This window comes from Carettochelys insculpta, chromosome 5, assembly GCF_033958435.1.
Source record: "Carettochelys insculpta isolate YL-2023 chromosome 5, ASM3395843v1, whole genome shotgun sequence".
Taxonomy (NCBI): domain Eukaryota; kingdom Metazoa; phylum Chordata; order Testudines; family Carettochelyidae; genus Carettochelys; species Carettochelys insculpta.
In genome coordinates, this window is record NC_134141.1 from 83699244 (window position 1) to 83713611 (window position 14368).

Consider the following 14368-nt stretch of genomic DNA (forward strand, 5'->3'; position numbering starts at 1 on the left):
GAGTCATCTGTTTACATTCCTCTGATTCACAGGGTACTATTGAAAATCAAACAAGACAGAGCCCAAGTCATACTTATAACCCTGGGTTGGGCACGGTAACATTGTTTCATGTCCCTGCTACCCCTCCCCTTCTCCCTGACCTGCTTTCACAAGACCACAGCCGTCTCCTGCACCCTAGCTTCAATTCTCTCCACCTCCTAGTGTGGAAATGCCGTGGTTAAAACTCATGGATCTCTTGTTCAGCACAGGTGAGGCAGGTTCTTCTAGAAAGCAAGAAGCCCTCTAAATGGGATGTGTGGTGAAATGGAAGAAATTCTCCATGTAGTCCGCTCAGCATGGCTCATCCTCCCTGTCCACCCTGCAGACACCCATTTCTGTGATCCTCAGTTGTCTCCTGCATTTTAAGTAACAAGGCCTCTCAAACTTCTCAGAGTACTTAGCTGCCAATTCTGCTTTTCACCTTGGCATTTAGGGTTCCTCTGTGTTTACTGACCCAAAGGTCACACTTTTTTTTTAAAGGGCCTAGATAGACTGTACCCACATGTCAAGGTTCTCTTCCATCTTCGGGACCTGAATTTAGTCCTTGCCTGCCTTATGGGTCACCCATTCAAGCGATTTGCCATACCCTCCTTTCTCCAGCTTTCCTTCAAGGTGGTGCTTTTAGTGGCAGTAACCTCCATTAGAGGAGATTCTGAGCTTTAGGCCCTGTCCTCAGAGCTGCCTGAGACAGTGGAGCTCCAAGCCCCCACCACTTTACTACCAGTGGTGGTTTCCACCTTCTATGTGAATCAAGACATTTTTCTTCTTTTTTTTTTAATCCCAAACTGCATGCCAGTTTATGTGAGAAGAGTCTTCATTCTCTGGATGTAAGAAGGTCTCTGACCTTTTATGTTGAAAGAACTAAACAGTTCAAGAAATTGATTCAGTTGTAGCAATATCACCCAGAATGAAGGGTCAACCTATTTTGGCCCAACATTGATAGTCTCTTATCAGGGAAAGCTATACCTTGATGGGGATGCTCCCTCTGCTGCTTTCAGTGCTCCTGACCAGAGTACAGTCTTCCTCAGAAGCCTTCCTGGCCCAGATCCATTTCCAATAAAAGGGAGGGATAGCTCAGTTGGGGCAGAGAGAGCTCAAGATTGTGAGTTCAGTCCTTGAGGGGGCCGTTTAGGGATCTGGGGTAAATGTATTTTAAAAAAAAAAAAAAAGTCTGTCAGGGATGGTGCTTTGAGTTCAGGGGACTGGACTCCATGACCTCTCAAGGTCCCCTCCACTTCTGTGAGACAAGTATATCTCCAGATATATACGGCAACTTGGTCATTACTTCACACATTTATGATCCATTATGTGATCACCCATCAGTCTACAGATAATGTAGCATTTGGCAGAGCGGTACTCCAGTCAGTACAGGGGTCTAAGCCTGCTTCGTAAGTCAGGTTTGGGACTCACCTACTTTAGGGTGACCATCTGTCCTGCATTTGGGGTGCCAAAAGGGCGTCCCAGCTTATTTTTTAAAAGGGACTAATTGTCCCATATTTGGGCTCTCTGTCAGTGACCTTTTCTGCCAGCAGCTGCCACTTCCCCGAACCTTCTTCCTGGCTCCGTGAGGCTTGGTGGAGCCAGGAGGAGCCGCCCCTCCCCCTATATCCCCCTGTCTTATATTTGGGACAGGGAGATATGGTCGCCCTACTACTTGGAAAGCACGTAAACACTCAATTAAAAATAGTTACATACTTTCTTATAACTGTTTTTGAAATATAGTGTTCATGTCCATTCTAAAACCCACCCTCCTTCCTTACTGTTGGAGTAGCTGGCAAGAAGGAGCTGAAGTTGGGAGGTTGTCAGGGCTTTGTACCTGATGCCATATGGGCGCCACTCCAAGGTGTGCCCAGGCCAACCCGACAGCTAGCTGCTAGGGGAAGAGTCTTCTGGCAAATGTGCATGTATGCAGACACCTATTTGGAATGGACATGAACAACACACATCTCAAACGGTTAGGCGAAAGTATATAATCATTTGTTGTCAGAAATTGCACAGTAGTGTTTCCAGAGCTGCCATATTCCATAACCTTAGACAATTTTATTCTTACCTTCTTTCGTGTCTTTAATCATGCATTTTCTTAGTCTTGATATAGTGTAAGGACTCTACAAAATCTCTAGTGATAGGAGATAGGTGAGTGATTCTGTGCCTCCTTTAGAGCACAGGAGCCAAGTTCCAAAGTGGCTTTCACTCTCAATTACAGTGCATAAAGTTAGCAGTCTGGAATGGTGGGCATTGAATTGGCTTTGTGCCTTTGTGGTAGCCCCAAACCTTGTGCTGGTGAGTAGTGTGTCATATCTGTTTTGCCTCATTTGCCAGCCCCTGTATGTTCTAATCGTGCCTGTTTAATTTAGAATCTATTAATTTTTTTAAAACAACACTCCATCTTGTTAGTGCTTCAGTTTTAAAATTTTAAATTCATTTAATTGAGGATTTGGAGAAGAAGAACGTAGATTTAATTGTGCTTTTTGCCTGAGTAATTTAAAAAAAAAAAAAAAAAAAAAAAAAAAAACCAAACAAAAAAACCAGGGTTTAGTCCATAATTATCGCGTTAGATTTTGTATTTCTGAGATTTTTCCTTTTTAAAAGAGAGAAATTAGTATTCCAAACTACATGGACTTATTTGTAAGTACTTTTTTTTTGAGTTTGTATATTTGGATTGCTGCTCTTTGATTCTGATAAATGCTTTTAGACGTTGTTGTATCTTCAGTTTGCTTTCCATTCCCCAACTTTTGATGATTGTATACAGTATAGCTAAAATACCTAATCATGCATTTTTTCCAACTATTTTAAATACGTGCTTTTCCTGCTTCTAGGTCCCATGCTGTTGCATGTGTCAATCAATTTATCATCAGTAGGACCCAAGCGCTCATGTTACACATTGATTCTTTTATTGAGGTAGGTGAGTTTTTCTAAATTTTTCTAAACTTTGTAATTTTAGGATTAGCAAGAGCTTACAATGCTGTCAAAAAAAATCTGCTTTTTCTGTAAAAGTAGTTGCGTGCAGTAATGCTACAGAACGTTGCTACGGGTTGTACTGCTAAAAGCTGGGATTCTCTGGAATGGCAGCATCTGCGGTCTGGCATGGCCACAGATGTTGTTTTACCAGAGTGCCCTATGCTGAGGACAGCGATAACGGCTGGCATCAGGCAGCCTGACCAGGAACAGCATCCAGGTGCATGGCTGGAGCTCGTGGAAGGAGGACTGTGGCCAGAGCCCGCAGCAGCAGGGTTGGAGCACACAGCATGGTTGACTGCAGCTGGAACCCATAGCAGTGGATCTGTGGCCAGAGCACATGGCTGTGGAGCTAGAGCTAGCAGCAGGAGGTTGCAGCCCACAGCAGTCAGGTGGGGGCTGGCACTGGAGGAGTCAGCTTGGGCTGGAATTGAGGCAGTGGTAGGCTGGGAGGAGATAGCAGCAGGGAATTTCCCTTAGTCTGGCAAATCCCCGCCATGTGGGACTGGTTAGGTCCTGAGGGTGCTGGACCAGGGAGGTCCCACCTGTAGTTTGTATATCCAGGATTTGATCCTAGACTTAATTATATTTGTTCTAAATTTGTATTTTTCTTTGGTTGAAGCATGGTTAGAATAAGAGCTCTTAACACATTGTATATGTTTGCTTTGCTAAATACTTAAAACCTTGAACACCATACTAGAAAAGCAGCAGTGCATGAGGGAGGTGCCTGTTGACTTGTACTGATGTCTCAGAGCTGACAGTTGCCTAGAACCTTGCAGAGACTGGTAAAGAGCAGACTATTCCTTCCCTCTTCATCCTTTGTCCATGCAGTACCCAAATCTATAGTGGGGAAGGTGGGTTGGAGTGGCTGTAGAACCAGCCTTGCAGCCCTCAGCAGTGCTCCTCAGTGTGTGATGTGTAGATGGATATATGATGTTAGTTGAGGAAAAGGAGAATGCACTAATAATTCTGTAATTAGCGTGGTTAGATCCAGTGATGGTATTTTTGTGGTATAATAATACCGATCCTGCAGCTGTTCCTTGCCATAAGCCCTGTTGCCAACTTTGTCCATGTATCTATTCTGGAGATACCATCACTGGACCTAACCACATTAGTTACAGTGTCCACATGCTTTGTATATAGAACAGACTGCACACACTCTTCACCAAAGCATGAATGGGTATAGAGCAGGGTTCAAAGTCTCCAAATACACAAACCTGTCAGCCAGCACTTTAATGAAGTGGGCCATTCTTTTAAAGACCTGAGAGTTTGTGTTCTGCAGAAAAGAGACTTTAACAACTGTCTACAGAAAGAGAATGTTCGGAACCCACATTCATATTCAAATTCGACACTAACTCGTGGTTTGAACAGGGACTGCAGTTACCTGATCCATTACCAGGCCTCTTTTATATACTTTGATGTTTGATCTAACACTTACTTTCCCACCCCTCACCCCCCTCTATTGCTCTTCTATCTGATTTGCCAACTATGATAACAATTTTTGGACCTCTGTGCTTTATATATTGAGTCTGTTCTGGTAGGGCTGTAGATCTGAAGAAGTGGGTCTGTCCCATGAAAGCTCATCACCTCAAATTATTTTGTTGGTCCTTAAATTACTCCATGCCAGCTTTTTTGTTTTGACTCGTTTCATTTGTGCAGCTCAGGATGCCAGGGTTCCCTTTGTGCTCCTGCCCTGTGAGGAGATAGGGAGTTGAGGTTCAGGCCTTCCACCCAGGGTTGGATTATCTCTCTGGGGGGCGGGGGGGCGGTGGTTGGACTAGTAGATTTTGTTGGGCCCCTAGGCTCTGGGGTGGGCCAAAATGAGGGGTTCCGTGTGCAGGAAGAGGCTGCTGGGAGTGCATTGGAGGTGAAGGTGTAGGTCCTGGGTGGGAGGGATGGTGTAGAAGCAGGTGGGAGTGGGGGATCTGGCAGGAGACTAGGACGAGTGTGTGACACCGGCCATTTCATTCCACTCTGTGCTTGCTGGCACAGGCCCCTGCCACTCCTATTGACACAATTCCCGGCCCATGGAAGCGTAGGGTTTGAAGCCTGTAGGTGAGCACTTCCCTGGGTTGCTGTTTGCCCACCCAAGCGGGAGAGGGGAACAGCAGTGCACAGGGCCATTTCTTCCCCCAGCCAGGCAGAGCTGTCCTTGTAGGGGGTTTTAGTGCTGGCTTCCCACTGAAGCTAGTGGTCTGAATTAAGGGAAGCCGGGGCCAGATGTCGTCCATAGGTTCTCCTTCCCTGTTTCAGATTTTTTTTTTTTAGTTATGCACCATTGTGCCGGGGAATGACCACCTTAATCTGCATTTGAGCTTCTGGGGTCTACCTCGAGGCAGGATATACTGAGTTACCACAGCCTGTAAGTGGCCTGGCCATGTCTCCAGAGGGTCAGCACTAACTCTTTCTGGGTTATATTGGCCAATTCGTAGTACTTTTTTATTCTAACTTCCCATTCAAGTGGCTGTGTCCTTGGAGGTTCTTTTGGCTTGACTTACAGTGGCAGGAGTGGAAGTAAATATGAGATGAGCAAAGTTCTAAATGTGAATAACTGGAATTTTGAAATACATGCTGTAGCATCACTTAAACAAGAATAATATTTATCCTTTGTGAACCACTGGATTGTTCTCTCAGAAAATGTGAGTATGTGATGGTAATGGAAGAGGCCTCTGCCAGTACTAAACTAGTCTCTTCTGTTTTGTGTGCTATGGTGGTCCTTGCTTAGGAGTGAGTTTATATAACTTTAATTTATGTTGTGTTTGATATAGAACAGTGTTACTCAAGCTTTTTTTAAATAAAGTACCCCTTTTTCAAGAAAAAAAGTAAGTACCCCCAGACTTCTCTTGCATACCCCTCAGCATAAATCACCAGTTGAGAAGCATGATCCTAAGGTAATCTGAGAGCTTGAATCAGGTGCCATTCAACCGTTCCAGCTTACCGTACCCTTTTCAGGAGTCAGATTTGTTTGGCATACCAAGTTACACCTTACTCAAAAACTACTTACTTAAAAAAACATGCAAAAATATCATTGACGACTACCACTGAAAACTTGCTGACTTTCTACCCTCTTATCAAATAAATGAATTGAAATACAAATGTACTTATATTTCTGCGTATCACATATGATGCAGTAGGACAAGTCATTGTCTGAATTAACTTTTCAGTAGTACTGACTATACTAGTCTAGGCAAATATCTAGATGAGTGGATGTGCCCCCTGGAAGATCTTGGTGTACCCCCAGGGGTCCAAGTGCGCCTGGCTGAGAAACACTGGTATATAAGACTTTGGGGCAATATCAACATCAAGGCAGTCTAGTACTGTAGGCACACCATGATTTTGAGGGCCCACTGGAACTGTCTCCCTCAAACTGCTTTTTGGTGTGGCCCATCCGTCTGGTATGCACCCTCTCCTCCACTAGGATTATGAAGGTGGGGGTTCTTGTCCCTGTCCAGAAATCCAGGGATGGGTGAGTCTCCTCATTCACTGGAGAGTCAAGGTTGGCAACAGCAGCATGGTCCCCCATCATGTGTTCATTACTGTTACTGCTGAGGCATTTTTTTGGGTGAAGTCTTTTTGCTCTATTTTGCTACATAATCCTTTGCTGGGGTTATGTCCTCAGTGCCTTCTAGGGAAGGTGGTGTTGATGGGTAACACTGTGTCAATGTCCCTGAATTAAATCACACACTTTGGTGCTTTTGTTTGCTTGGGGGCTAGGAGAAACAACACATCCATTATATTTGGGTTGTGGTTTCAAGCCTGTCTTTTTAGCTGTTAAATTGAAGACAAACTGCTGGCTCTAAATTTTCATTCAGAGAAAAGATATATAACTCCGAAATAGCCAGAGCCCTGTGCTGTTACAAAATTTGTATCTGCATCTGTCTGTATCTGCAAAAATGAGATACAGATACCCACAAATCTGCAAACTTCTAGATACAAAATTTGTATCTAGAAGTTTGCAGATTTGGCAGAAGTGAGCCATGGTTGTCTATATTGACATCCATGGATACAGATATCCCTGGATATAAAGTGGATATCTGTGAATGTGCAGGGTTCTGGAAGTAACATGCTTTAACCCAGCCCTGGTGAGATCCATACAAAGTCTTGCAGAGAATCTGTACAGTATTGTATTCCTCTGAAATATATATAAAAGATATAAATTCCATTCATTAATGGTATTGTCAAACACACAAGTGTGCATTTGCATGATTCTTGCTTCATTGTCAGTACTGTTGTGTCTAAAAATATTTAGAAGAATTTTAATTCCTCCCCCCCCTCCAGAATCTCTTTGCATTGGCTGGAGATGAGGAGCCTGAAGTACGCAAAAATGTGTGTCGGGCTTTGGTGATGCTGCTGGAAGTTCGAATGGATCGTCTGCTTCCTCATATGATTAGTATAGTTGAGGTAAACTTTCTTTCCTCAATTGCATGCAAAAAAGATACTTTAAAGTAATATTTATAACAAACCAGTGTTTTGTCAGATATGTGTAATGCAACTTTTGCATTTATATCTCTTTCTTCAAAGACCATTTCAGTTGCTAAATAACATTCTTCTCTTTGACTAGATGATTTGCATATGTGACATTTGGTCTATGTGATATGCTTTACGACCTTAACTTAATTGAAGGAAAAATCCATTCCAGATTAAGTAAACCAAGCATGTTGTGTGAGGGCGGAGGGTTGGACAAAGTGGGGCATCTAAATGAATGGATTGTTGCTGGAATATTTCACATAGACAACTGGAAAGTAATTTCTTCCGTAGGCTAACAATATCTGAATATTTTGAAAAAAGTCTCTGGCGATGAGACTCTGGTAGAGCTAGAGAGAGAGTGATTTACAGCCACCAGTAGAGTATTGGGTACAGTAGATAATTGTTTGAGGTCAGGTGCCACATGTGAGTCATGCACAGGGAGTCACATTCCCTGCCTCGCTAGCATTCCATGTTCTATACTCTCAGTGCTGCACCACTCCTAGTATGTGTGGGGGCAGTCCCACCTCTTCCTCAGAGTGGTGGGGCCTGAGAGCAACATGAGTTCCTAGCTCATATTGCTCTTGGGTCGTGACACTCGGGCGGGGAGAGGGACTGCCCCTGCACACACTGGAAGGCTGGTAGATGTTAGAGCTTATAGGAGCTTTGATTCCAGATAGACAAGATCCTGCCTCCTGGAGGACCAGTTCTGATCTCTTCAGTTATCTGTAAATTACCCATAGATGGCACATATTTGGAACTCCTAGGCTATATATTGGTGAGCCAAGTATAAGATGCAGCTTGCCACATTTCAGTATTGGACCTTACAGCTGTGGCTGAGGTCCATATGGTTCTCATCCAGACACAGGAATAAGTCAATCACAATGCCACTTCAGCTTTTACAGTAGCTTGCTTGTTGGCTAGACCTAGTAACTTTGAGAAGGATTGGTGTTCTCAGTGCCTTTCCTGGGGATGACACTGGTTATAGGTACAAGTAGGATCTGACTCTGTCACCCTCGAGATGCAAGGCAGTTGGTCTTGGGATGACTTGAATACCCCAGAATTGAGAGCCATCAATTCTAGTCTTCATAGCTTTCCTGTCTGTTCTTCAGAATTCTGCAGGGCAGACCTGATGGAGATTGTGTTAGCAAAATGCTTGATTGTCCTCTCTCTACCAGAAAGACTTCAAGTTCTGGGAATGGTGTCATCAACATGGGATGATTGTATTGGTGCTCCCTACTGCCCAGGAATCAGCTATAACCGATCAGGTTTCCTGAACAGAAATGTGGTAACCACCACCAAGTGCTCATGGAAGTGAAACTCTTAACATGGACTGTTAGTATAGAAGACAACACTAAGTGTAGATCTCTACCAGACACCTTCCTCCTTTAGTGGTTTTGGTGACTTCGATATACTCTCCCTCCAGTTTCCTTTTGATCCCTAGAATTTTTTCCAAGATCAGAGGGAAAAGAATTTGATGATGCTGATAATTTCATGCTGCTTGAGACAATTTTGGTTCTTGTGCCTGTTACAAGTGTCCAAGAGGCCTTTCATTTATCTTTTGGTCATCACAGAGGTAAAATATCAAACCTCTGTCAGATACTGCACCAGAAGCCACGCTTGCTGCATTTGACTGGTTGGATGTTTGCTGACTGAGCAACACTGATGTAATCAGCGGCCTTCAAGTTCAAGAACCTTTTATACAAAGCAGGCTCCACCAGAGAGATGTACAGTACACCTGAGAATGGAAAAACTTATTCATGTGATTAACTGAGAATAATGCTGACCAAATAGATGTTCTGATCCTGAAGGTCTTGGACTGTCATGCTCATGAATCATCTGTCATATTAGCATTTAATATGCCATAAGATTCATCGTGGTGCAGTATCTGTGTCAAATTCCAAGACAATTGTACCCTGGTCGTCTTACACCCTGTGACATAAAAATTCCTCCAAGGGTCCTTTCATTCAGCCTTCAGTCCAGGATCCATCTTCCACATGGGGCTTCAATGTCATCCTTATAGAGCTTCCCCTTAGATAGCTGTTGCGATGCACAGTCCACCATCTTACTTTTTCTTTTGGCCATTACTTCAGATAGTTGGTGAATGCCTAACTCCTCTGATCCGTATGCTTTCATGTTGTCCCTGTGGAAGAATGTGAGGAAATCACTCCCCATCTTAGGAGGGATTCTGAAACCACCTCAGCGCAGTCCATCACTGTACAAGTCTTCTCTCCTGTCATGAAGTGCAGCTGTGTGAAGAAGCTGACTTTTTCAGATGTTTTCAAGATCATGCCCTACACCTCAGTGGGGCCATGTCTTTCAGGCGCTCTCCTCTCTGTTACCTTATCTGCTGTAACAAAAGGTCGTATTATTTAATTAAAGGTAATTTCAAAGTGAACCACTTTCAGACTGTCTCCACAGACTAATTAGTAATAGAAACCCATTTTGTGCATGTAGAGAACACTTTTATCCAGATGTACAAATCCGCATGGGCAATGCTCAAAGAAGAAAAGGTTGCTTTGCAGAATTATGAACCCTGGGATGATTTTACATAGGGCGGTTTTTGATGATAGAAGGCTGCAGCATGAAAATCAAACTTGGATTTGCATTTGAAAGCTGTAAAATAAGTGAACGTCCTGATCACTTCAGGTAGAAGATTGTGGTCTGGCTGCCAAGGGAATCTTTACATGACTTCTAAATCTTGTTCTGAATACACTATTACTCCTGTGAAACAATTTTGGGGGTCTTGGTTTCAAGTAGTGGTATGTAATACCTTTTGTATACAACATAGCACAGTGGGGCCAATACCACTGCTGCATCATCAATTTATTGCTATGAAAGTCTTGGTTCCTCTTCCTCTGCAGTGCACAAACCATGCAAACTGTGGTTTGTATTTGAAAATATTCATGAGGATGGGCTTTTGTTATGCTCACCAGGCAGTAGACTTCACTTTCACCCCTTAGTTCCTGAGTTGTTCTTTTAGGCTGTTTAACTGGCCAGTGTAACCCTGACCCTCTTCTCATTTTCCTGGCTACAAATTGCACTCAGACTCTGGCTCCCTAATCTATTGCTGTCTAGTTCAGTGTAGTCTCAGAGGGGTTAGCTGTTGGTCTGTAGCTTCATAAATAAGGTGCTACTGGACTGCTTGTTTGTGAAGCTATAGAATAACAATTACCTCGATAGGACTGTTTACCATGCAAGTCACTGCATTTAGCTGTTTGGAGTGGAAACCCATTGGACCAACTGTGAAAAATCTATTATAATCAACATACTATACTAATTACGGTGAGATTGTGCTACCAGTTTCAAGGAAACTGAGAACCTACCTAATCAGCATCATATACAACAAACAGGAGAAAATCAAGATGTGTTAGTCTTTAATGTGCTACAGGATCATTGTTAGTTCAGTGTAGTAGAGTAAGAAGAACATACTGTAATCCAAGTAACTTCCATGAAAACTAGAGAGTGAGTCACTGGCAGGGAGAAGGAAAAGAAAATGTCCAGTTTATGGCTATGGCAAGTTGGCAATTGCCATTTTCTTTTGGGAAAAAATCCAAATTACATAACTGCAATTATGTTCAGATCTTTGATAGTTCAGATCTTTTGAGAGCTGTAGTTTCACGTTGTGGATCAGTGCAGATAATATAGCATTGGCTTACTTAGCAATCACATTTTGAAGGTTATAATTGTAGGCAAAAGGCTAGAAACAGATTTGTTTGAATGAAAGCTCTGACTCTGGAGCACACTTCTGTGGCAGTGGCATAAAATCCATGGCAAATTCTGTAGATGTGGAATGCACAAAATTCTGGTGACACATTCTCTTCTGCTAATGATTTGGAGGTGGTTTGTGGCTTATCAAAGCAATTGGAGGAACACTTTTTTTTTTTTAAATCTTATTTATTCCAGCTGTGTGGTATGGTAAACAAGTGGTTTTTTTTTTTTGTTTGAGTTTTCTAAATTGGATTAAGGCTTTAGCTATAAGGATCAGCGTGAAAGCATGTAAAGATTGTAGAAGTTGAAGGAGACTTGAGGAAGAGAATTGAATGAATATTATACTTCTACTTTACAAGTGGCTTAACAATGTTATGAACAGTATTCAAGAAGAATCTGTCTGTTTTGACTTTTTAATAAAGATTATGGAAAGTAGGATTGTTAAAGTATTAAAAATAATGTGAAAGCACCTGTCTGTATTTGAAAAGTGACGTGGAGCTGCACCTTTAGGTTAGAGGAGAAGAGACTTCAATTGTTTCCTCTCACCCACCCACACAGAAAAGGAGCTGTGGGGAGGATGCTTGGCTTTAGCTGCAGATTTAGAGAGCGTTGGAAGATGACTGAAAAGCGAAGAACTTTAAATTCTTAAGCCATGTACAAAGTTAAGTAGAAAGAAGTTATTTTCGCCTTAGGACTGCAATCAGTGGCAGGCTGTTGTGGCTGTGTATACTATCCAAAAAAGCACTTTTCAAAAAGTGATAGTTTATAATGGCAGACTGTAATTGTGAACTACTAATTATTTCTCTTTATATTGTGTAGTACATGCTTCAGAGGACCCAGGACCAAGATGAAAATGTGGCTTTGGAGGCATGCGAGTTTTGGCTGACTTTGGCTGAGCAGCCAATTTGTAAAGATGTGCTATGTCGGCATCTTACTAAGTAAGTTAACTTTCAAGCAAGCAGTATGAAACATATTCTATTGAGAGACTATGGATGGTAAATTAGACTTCGTGTTCTTGTTTTCCCCTTTAAATCTGTCCTGTGTTTACAGAGTACTTAAGAGAAATTCCAAATCATGTCTGGTGGTTCTAGATGCTTGCGATTTTTTTTTTTTGGTAGTTTACAAATGGTGAAGTCAAGTTTTTGTGTACGTGGGGATGGAAGTGGTTGACCTAATAAGTGTCACATGATTAGACTGACCTTTCTGTATAACAAATAGGGTAGGGTGATTTTTAAATCACTTGTGTCTGGGGAGAATTTAAATCAGATTGAGGTTCTGTAAAAACTGCTTATAATTTGATTTCAACTTTACTCTTTTTTGACAAAACATTTATCAGTTTGTTTATAAATTTTAAAATGCCATAGTTGGTACGGTATTTTATTAGCTTCATAAAACAGAGGCAAAAACCAAAATACTGAAATGTAGGGTTCTGATCTGGCAAATCCTACTGATTTCTTTGGGTCTGCTTGTTCTTAGAGTTAAGCATATGCACAAATGGTGCATGATTGGAGCTAACAAGTTTACTGCACTTTTTTCGTAGTGGAATGAAATTGTTCACTTCAAAATAAAATTTCTCCAGTATGAATATTGAAATATTTACACATCCAATACACTGATAAAGTAGCGGTGAACTTTTTATACACTGGTTAACCTTCTAAACCCATATTTTGGATCACCCAGGGTAGGCATTTCAAGAATGCTTAAATGACTTCAGAACACAAAACCTAATGGAGTATTTATTTTAATTTTGAAAGTGCCATATAAGGAGGTTTGTCTAGCTGCAAATATTGCATCAGCTGTCTTCCCGTTGGTTTTTTTAGTTGGTGTTGGGGGGAGGAGAAGAGTGTGATTGTGCTTTTGAGTTTTGTTCTTACGGTAAGCATTAGTGAGGTTCTTTTTTCATTTTAGATGAGCACTTTGAGAATTGTTAGTAAAAAGAACTTTTATGTAAAAGAAGACAGTTTTCTAAGTATCAGGAAACTAATAAAACAACCAGTCCAAAGCATCTGCTTTACTTTCTTCTCACTCTCTCTTTCTAAATTACTACAATATGTAAGTAAATTGACTTTTGTTTGGAAAAAAAGGTTGATTTAAAATTCTTGAGTTAAACAGAGCTGTTTTTTGGTGAATTTTTTTGGTAAATGTAATCCACTCTGCTAAAGAACCTGGGTTTAACCCCTGTTGCATTTTCAAGTATTTTTGGTTTTTTTTGTCTTGACATCACTTCCGTGTTTGAGTGTACCTTAAAGTGTTGATGGTTAATGCTGACTTAAATGTTGCAGTGCAAATGTAGACGTGATTCAGATAATTAAATTCACTAGCTGTAAAAGGTAAATACAAAAAAAAATGAAAAAAACACATTTTAACATTGTGGCTTTTGTTGCAATATTTTGCACTTCAGCATTTGTTCAGCCCTTAGTCTCTTTAAAGGGGGAACTTTTGAGAACGTAATTCTGTCTGTGCTTGAAAATCGTAGAGCTGTAATAAAAATGTAAACAGAGGACAGTGTTTGTGTACTAGTCCATTAGACAAACCTTGAAAACTCCCCTAATTCCGTGTACGTGTAATTAACCAGTTGTTATAGTGTCTAACACTTCACTGCTTTTGGTCCTCAAAGCTTTTTATTTTTTTATCAAAACAAAAAAGCAGTCAAGTAGCACTTTAAAGAGTAACAAAATAATTTATTAGGTGAGCTTTCGTGGGACAGACCCACTTATTCAGACCATAGTCATACCAGAACAAACTCAATATTGAAGGCATAGAGAACCAAAAACAGTAATCAAAGTTGACAAATCAGAAGAAAAATGATCAAGGTGAGCAAATCAGAGAGCAGATACTTGTATGCGTGCTTAGCTTAATCTAATTCTTGACTCCCCCTGGCCCTGGCCCCTCTGCGCTCTGATTTGCTCACCTTGATAATTTTTTTCTGATTTGTCAACTTTGATTACTGTTTATGGTTCTCTGTGCCTTAAATATTGAGTCTGTTCTGGTATGGCTGTGGTCTGAAGAAGTGGGTCTGTCCCATGAAAGCTCACCTAATAAATTTTGTTAGTCTCTAAAGTGCTACTTGACTCCTTGTTTGTTTTGATAGCTTATAGACTAGCACAGCTCCCTCTCGGTTTATTTTTTCTGGTAGATTAGTCACTGTAGAGTTTCAGGCGCTCATCTCTCTTACACCATGGTAATGAATCTTAACTAG

At 41.5% G+C, this 14368-nt stretch overlaps 1 protein-coding gene across 2 annotated transcripts in view; it reads left to right on the top strand.

Annotated features, from left to right (window-relative positions):
• Positions 1-14368, top strand: part of TNPO1 (transportin 1) — a 190063-nt gene that overhangs the window by 102658 nt on the left and 73037 nt on the right. For both annotated transcript variants that reach the window (XM_074995420.1, XM_074995421.1), the window contains exons 7-9: positions 2856-2937; positions 7273-7395; positions 11989-12107. In XM_074995420.1, coding sequence (XP_074851521.1) covers positions 2856-2937; positions 7273-7395; positions 11989-12107 — 324 coding nt within the window. The remainder of the gene's footprint in view (positions 1-2855; positions 2938-7272; positions 7396-11988; positions 12108-14368) is intronic.